The 7,778-nt window shown below is 43.2% G+C and overlaps 1 protein-coding gene across 1 annotated transcript in view; it reads left to right on the top strand.

Annotated features, from left to right (window-relative positions):
- The window catches only part of VAT1L (vesicle amine transport 1 like), a 101,047-nt gene that overhangs the window by 84,216 nt on the left and 9,053 nt on the right, over positions 1-7,778 (top strand). Inside the window, exon 8 of the mRNA XM_019505517.1 lies at positions 7,022-7,105. Coding sequence (XP_019361062.1) covers positions 7,022-7,105 — 84 coding nt within the window. The remainder of the gene's footprint in view (positions 1-7,021; positions 7,106-7,778) is intronic.

Here is a 7,778-nt window from a genome sequence, read left to right as displayed (position 1 = left end):
GCTGCTTTTTTTTTTTTTTTTTAATGGAGTATCCTAACAAAGGCAGCATGGTGGTCTTGGAAAAGATCTGATACATCTGTCAATCCTTAAACTTCCAAAAAATACATCTGTCCTAAAACCTATTTAAGAACATCCTCTTCCCTGTAATGCAAATGCATTTCTGCCCTTCCTCTCTCGCCAAGGTCTATTGACAGCAAGCGTCACTCTTCCCAGCATGGTACGCAATACAGATGGAAAGAAATGGCTTTGATCCAATAGCAGCAGCCCTAAGCCCTCAACCATGACATCCCCTCAGGAAAATATACGAAGAGGCTCTTTCACCGCATGGCTTCTCTCTAGCAGTAGTTGTGATTTACACACACAACCCCCCACGCCCATATTAGGGCCTCATGAAGGCACTCTGCTTTAAAATGGACAGACTGGGGGTGTGTGGACGAGACGAACAAAGGCTGCTCACATGGCTACAGATCTAACACAGCGCAGTGCTTGTCAGAAGCAATCATGGTTTAGATTTCAATGTTACCTTGGCCATACCCCCATTGCACAATGCATGTGCATCCTCTCAATCTGAGAGAACAGGAGAATTTTGAAATATCTTGACATAGTCTAGGGACAAATGGGGCATGAGTTGAGAGGGATCTGTGGATGTGGCAGCTAAGCTTTCCAGTTATTGCCCATTTTGACCACAATGGACCGTGGCAGCATTCTTGGTCTTTCCTGCTTTCTTTCCATCTCATGCTAGTTTTTGAAGCCTTTGTTTTTCATACTGATGGGGGTTTTTTAGAGGGTGATTTGTGGTTTGTCATGTATGGGAAGGATCAGAGTGAATGGTCTTGTGGACCTTTATCGTTAACATCTGTTACATGGTTTATTATGGTTGCTGGGTCTTGGACTGGATCAGCGTTTCTCTACTCGTGGGTCATGACCCAAAAGGGGGTTGCAAGAATATATGAAAGGCTTGTGAACAAACTTTAAAAAATATTCAACAAACTTTAAAAATGGATTCTCCTTTAAAGGAGAAAAACATGGGAAACTGTGGCTTTTCCCTTGCAGGCTGGCAGAGCTCCAGCATGCAAGGGGCTGCTTGGGGCCCCTCATGCCCCACACACTGGCGGGGGTAGGGATGGGGGGGGCACTGGGTCGGGACTGTCCATCAGTGTTTACAAATGGGTCCTGGTACAGAAAAGGTTGAGAACCACTGGACTAGATGATCCAATGTTCCTTTCCAGTCCTGGGTTCCTATAGCTATCTTTTGACTTCATAGATTTTTATGCTGCAGCTAAGCCAGTCTTGCTTAGCACTCATTAATTTCCAGTTTTATCATCAGTACTGAAATCTAATTGGATGTGGGTGTTATGACACATCCAGTGATTGCACTATGTGGAGAGCTGACCTAGATCGGAGAAATGTACTTGAGCTGCTTCAGCGTCTTTGTGAGCCACAAAAAACGTGCAAATTGATTTTTAACTGTAACGTCCTGGATCAGAAAGTTATTTTCCTGTGTTAATCCTAGTTCTTCCTCTGGCTGAACAGACAGGAGAGAACAACTCTACTTTGGGGTCCATTCCAAATATTATGTCTGAGCAACCATGAAACAAGGCAACTGTGTCAATGCAAGGAGGAGCAAAATGGGGTTCTTCTGCTTGCTGCCAGTAATTCATATCTCCCACTGTTGCCTAAAAGGTCATATTTCAGATTCACAAAGCCTTGTGCTGCTGTGCTCTATCTTGTGTTTTTTCCATTCAGAATACAGCAGGCTTTTGAGACCTTTCTGAAGGCAACTGTGGGAATGGCCACCTTTCCTTGTAGATACATTCTTTGTTACCAATGGAGAGAGAGCTCTGGTCGCTGTATCTCTGTTAGTCCTCTCCAAGCAAAAATGCTCTGTCCTTTCCAGTCCTCCCCTATTAAATAACATTAATTGAAACCCACACATGCAGGTCATATGGGACCTAAAGTCTAGGCTGTATAAAAGCAAGCAAAGATTTATATGAATATTTATATGGCTTGCTTATTCTGAGGTGAATGAGCAAATAAATAATAATAGGGCAAGATGAATTGACCTCATCAACAAAAGTGGGCCTGACTTATTTATTTGGATTTTCTGAGTTAACACATGCAAATAGCAAACACAATTGGGGAAAAAGTAATTTAGGACCCAGATCCACTTCTTCAAGTGGATAAAATTTGTCCTCGCTACAGCTGCAGGAAGGGAAACGTATGGATTAAAATTCAACTTTGATTCTGCATTAGACCGTAGGGCCCACTGAAAATTACATCTCATGCATTCAGTTGAAATGGTTCGGTAAAGAGGTCTTTGTATGAATCTTCTGGTCTGGAGTGAACTTCACTTGAAATCCAGTGATGTACAGAAGAGAGATACCAACCTGATCTTGTTTTAATTTGGTAAGATAAATGACCATAACAAGACCCTAGATGCAGTAGGAAAGAATGGTTTGGTTTTGCTTTCTCTATGGACCTTGGGGAATGAGTCATTGCAACCTTGTATTAAAAAATGGACTGTTGCCAGCAATACTCAGTCAGTATAGCCTTCTACCATCAAATGTATAACAATGCTGTGAAGTCATATATAGTGTAGCAAGTAACTTTGTAAGGGATAGCTAAGGGCAGAACTTGAGCCACTGAATCAGCAAGGAAATTAAAAACAGCACACTCATGTACAGGCTTTGGAGTGTGAAATGGTTGAAGCTCTGACCCAAGAAGTCGACAGGCCGACAAGAGGTAAAGCGCTGCTTGTCCTGGTACTGGCTATGGGGGATGACCTAATCAGTGACCTAATGATCGAAGGGAAGCTGGGTGACAGTGACCACAGGCTGATCACCTTCACCATCCGCTGTAAAGCTGGCAAGTCAGTCAGCAATACAGAAGTCCTCAACTTCAGGAAAGCTGACTTTGACAAGCTAAGGAGGCTCGTCAGTGAGGCCCTAAGGGACCACAACCCAAAGGGGAGGGGAGTTCAGGAAGAGTGGTTGCTCCTCAAGGGAGCGATCCTGGATGCACAAGCTAAGTCTGTTCTGTCTCGGAGGAAAGGCAGCAAAAGGGCACAGCAGCCCCCTTGGCTCTGCAGGGAACTAGTGCACCTCCTGCATCTAAAAAAGAAAAACCTACAAAGGATGGAGGACTGGATCCACCTCCGAGGAAGAATACTCTGCACTGGTCCGGACCTGCAGGGAGCAAACTAGGAAAGTCAAGGCTGCGACAGAACTCCAACTAGCTACAAGTATCAAGGACAATAAAAAGTCCTTTTTTAGATATGTGAGGAGCCGGAGAAAAAGCAAAGGCAATATCAGACCTCTGCTAAACCAGATGGGACAACTGACAACCGACACCCAGGAAAAAGCCAACTTGCTAAATGGGTACTTTGCATCAGTTTTTCACCAGTCCCGTGGGGCGCCCCTGCCCATTACAGGACAGGAACGCCTGGGTGAGGGTGATTCCTTACCCTCCATCAATGCTGACCTTGTGAAGGACCACCTTGAGAGGCTGGATACCTTCAACTCAGCCAGCCGACAGTTTACACCCCAGCGTACTCAAGGAGCTGGCTAGCGTCATAGCTCAGCCCCTGGCACAGATCTTCGAGAACCCCTGGCGCTCTGGTGAAGTGCCCGAAGATTGGAAGAAGGCCAGCGTGGTGCCTATCTTCAAGAAGGAGAGGAAAGTGGATCTGGCAAACTACAGGCCCATCAGCCTGACCTCTATTCTGGGGGAGGTCTTAGAAAAAATTATCAAAGAGACTATTCTTAACAGACTGGCTGATGGCAACATCCTGAGGGATAGCCAGCACGGGTTTGTTGTGGGTAGGTTTTGCTTGACCAATCTTATTTCCTTTTACGACCAATTGACCTATCACCTGGACAAGGGAGAAGAGATTGATGTCATATATCTTGACTTTAAAGAAGGCTTCGATCTGGTGTCCCATGGTCACCTCTTGGCAAAACCTGGCTAACTGCGGCTAACCGCGGTCCGCTGGCTGGGGAATTGGCTCCGTGGTCGAACCCAGAGGGTGGTGGTTGAAGGAAGTCAATCGTTGTGGTGCCTTGTGACCAGTGGGGTCCCTCAAGGCTCTGTCCTTGGGCCAGCACTATTCAACTTCTTCATTAATGATGTGGACATTGGTATCCGAAGCAGACTGGCCAAGTTTGCCAACAACACCAAACTCTGGGGTAAAGTATCCACACCTGAGGATAGGAGAGTGATTCAGGCTGACCTTGACAGGCTCAGGAAATGGCCGTATGAGAACCTGATGGTGTATAACACCGGAAAATGCAAGGTTCTCCACCTTGGGAAGAAAAACCTGCAGCATGCTTATAGGCTCAGCAGTGCTATGCTGACTAGCACTACGGACAAAAAGGACTTGGGGGTCATTATTGACCAAAAGATGAACGTGAGCCTTCAGTGTGATGCTGCAGCTAGTAAAGCGAGCAAAAAGCTGGCTTGCATCCATAGACACTTCTCAAGCAAATCCCGGGATGTCATTCTCCTGTTGTATTCGGCCTTGGTGATGCCGCAACTGGAGTACTGCGTCCAGTTTTGGGCTCCACAATTCAAAAACAATATGAAGAAGCTTGAGCGAGTCCAGAGGAGAGCCATGCGCCTGATCAGAGGTCAGGAAAACAGTCCTTATGATGAGAGACTGAGAGCTGTGGGACTCTTTGGCCTGGAAAAGTGCAGGCTCGGGCAATTTGGTGGCCGCCTATAAGTTTATCAGGGTGTTCACCAAGATCTGGGGGAACATTTGTTCACCAGAGCACCCCAAGGGATGACAAGGTAAAATGGTCACAAACTCCTTCAAGACCGTTTCAGGCTGGACGTAAGGAAGAACTTCTTTACAGTCTGAGCCCCCAAGGCCTGGAACAGCCTGCCACTGGAAGTGGTTCAAGCACCTACTTTGAACACCTTCAAGAGACATTTGGATGCTTATCTTGCTGGGATCCTCTGACCCCTGCTGACTTCCTGCCCTGGGGCAGGGGGCTGGACTCGATAATCTTTCGAGGTCCCTTCCAGCCCTAATGTCTATGAATCTCTTCAAACTTTTTTTTTTTTTGATACTCTAAATAACTCCATCTGGATCCCATCTCCATTGTTTTTATAAATTGTACTGCTCACCTTTCCTCTTGCCTGCTGCTTGCATTTGCAGGCTACTTCAGGGTATCCAAGAAATACACATGAACCTTCCTGCAGAATCTTAATACTGATATTGTGCATGAGAAAAAATGCAGGGAAAGCATATTTTCTCAAATTTGCCTCTCAATGTGAGAGGGTGCAAAATCTGATAAATGTTGTATACCTGGGTTTCAACATATTTCTGGTTACAAATTTCAACTGCTTGGCAAAGGTGTGTGCTGATTTCTTCAATTCTGTCCTGTTCATTTGGATTATTTGCATCATACCATAACCCCTCAAAGACTAGCTTTTGCTATAAGTCCTTAAAAAATAAGGTACTACTAAGAGACTGTTACATGATCTGATAAGAATACAGTATTATCTAAAAAATTCCTAGGCTCATAGGACAAAGTCTTTGCATTATTTTTTTTTCTTTGCCTTTTAGGACATCTGAGCTTACTGAACCCTATGCAATTAATTGATAAAAGTCATTTTATCATTTTATGCAAACAGTTATAATGTTCACATTCCTTCCTCCACTCAAAGGGTATGGACTTGCAGGAGGATGGTTCCCAAATTAATTCACAACACTGTGAGGAGGTGGAAAGTCTTGGGTTTATAGTACTTTTATCATTACAAAATATGCGTGTTCAACAGGGTTGGTTGTTTTGGGGTGGGAGGTGGGTAGGTCCAGTCTCTGCTAATTTAGGGTACATTTACCAAAGTTCTGTTGTGAAGCTGAACTCTTTGGTGCCAATTTTCCAGCATAGGGCTGGCAGTTATCATGGGAACCGAATGCCATCATGTTTAAATAGCTCAAGCACCTTTAAAGATCCCAGCCAGATACTAAAGTCAAGCACTGGGACCCTCTCTAGCCCACTTCAGTATAGTAGGAGATGGACTTAAAATACTTACATGCTTAAAATACCTACTGAAACTGCTGTAGATGGCGGATCTTGTTAAAATGGAATTCTCTGTTTTACTTTTTCCTCAACACTTCCAACTATGTTGGCAAAATATGAAGTGCTGATGATATGGAATAACCTTTTATATGCAGTGTTCACAGTTTCTGAAGTTTCTGAACACTGAAGTGAGGAAACGCTCTGTCCTTTCCAGTCCTCGTCTATTAAATAACATTTTCTCTCTGTGCATCAGATAACCTGGTAAAGAGCACATGCACATGCACGATACTCCATTTCATCAACATGGGGCTCCCATGAGTCCTGAAATTTCATACATCAAAATGAACTCTTTTCAAATGTACTAGTGAGCAGAGTTTTTTCTAGTTTCTTTTGCACATGCTAATTACATCCAGCTGTTAAATGTCTATCTTCAGTACTAACTGAAGGACACCAGTAAAAAAAATAATTATTGGGAATGCATAGTGCTCATGAACTAAGGTCTGATTTTTGGTATTGGCCACAATCGTGTATTGGGTTTAATGTAAGCAGCATTGACCCTGTATGAATATGAAATACATTAATTGAAAATCATCGCAAATCCGTTGAAAATATGTTAGTTTGAACGTATTCAAAAGATAGCTGCAGTTCATGAAAAGTAGCATCCTCAAGAGATTCTTCAGGGGAAAAAAGCAAACCTCACATGAAAGATTTATTGGAAATACTGGCAGAGACCTGCCTGTATATGTGAATGGTCTGTTAAGCTGCAGCCTAAGTTTGTATTATCTGTATTACCGGCACCCAGAATCTGAGACCCCATTGTCTTAGGTACTAGACAAGTGACTACCTTTACCCTTGAGGATGAATCCTCTAGACAATGCCAAATTTTGTAGTTTTTCTCTGAGGACCATTGGAGCACCATGAAATGTGACAAAGTGACACCCTGTTGAACTGGGATTGCTTTGCTTATGGGATTTAACATTGGTTTTTAATTCCAGGTGAAGGAGGCTATGCAGAGAATCCACGACAGAGGCAATATAGGAAAGCTAATTCTGGATGTAGAGAAGGCACCCACTCCACTGGTGAGTGAAGGGCATTGCATATACAGTGCCTGTTACCACATAAATTACCATGTCAACAACTCCTGGAGAAATGTCAAGTAACTATTTTTGATACAGTTTCCTACTAAATACATGTCACGTTAATGGACAAAAATAGGAGCAATACTTGCGATCCTTTATTTGTATCCTCAGGTAAAATATAAATTGTATTTTTCTTCTGGAATGGATTTGCAGCAAATACAGTTGGATCTTTCAACCAAATGGCCATCTGTCTCTCTAAAAGTGTAGGCTTGCATTGCTTCTGCACTATATTATTGGATTCCTTTGATCAGGATAACATTGCTACCGCTATTTCTTGTTTTTTGATGGCAAACAAATAGTGGTTTCGTGTAGGGATTAAATTGCTACATTTGTGGGGATAATGCAGAGGATTGAAGTAAAAGGGGAAGAACAACATTTATTTTATCCTGTAAATACATAAGAGTAATCTCCTTTAAAACCTGTACTTTCCTATTGCTGTAGAAAAGTTAGGATATGTCTTTGCTAGGGATCAGGTAGCAATTTCCCTAAGTTCTGCTGAAAATGCTGCAATGTCTGTTATTGGGTAAAGTCTGAAAGATGAGGGATATCATGGATCTAATATTTCTAGTCAGATTTAGGCTAGCACATTATGAGAATGAAAGGGTAGATCAGA

Source organism: Gavialis gangeticus, unplaced genomic scaffold (assembly GCF_001723915.1).
Source record: "Gavialis gangeticus isolate Ggan-Ray unplaced genomic scaffold, GavGan_comp1, whole genome shotgun sequence".
In the NCBI taxonomy this organism is placed as follows: Eukaryota; Metazoa; Chordata; order Crocodylia; family Gavialidae; genus Gavialis; species Gavialis gangeticus.
Note: the sequence above shows the minus strand (reverse complement) of the source record. Positions and strands in the feature narration are given on the sequence as shown.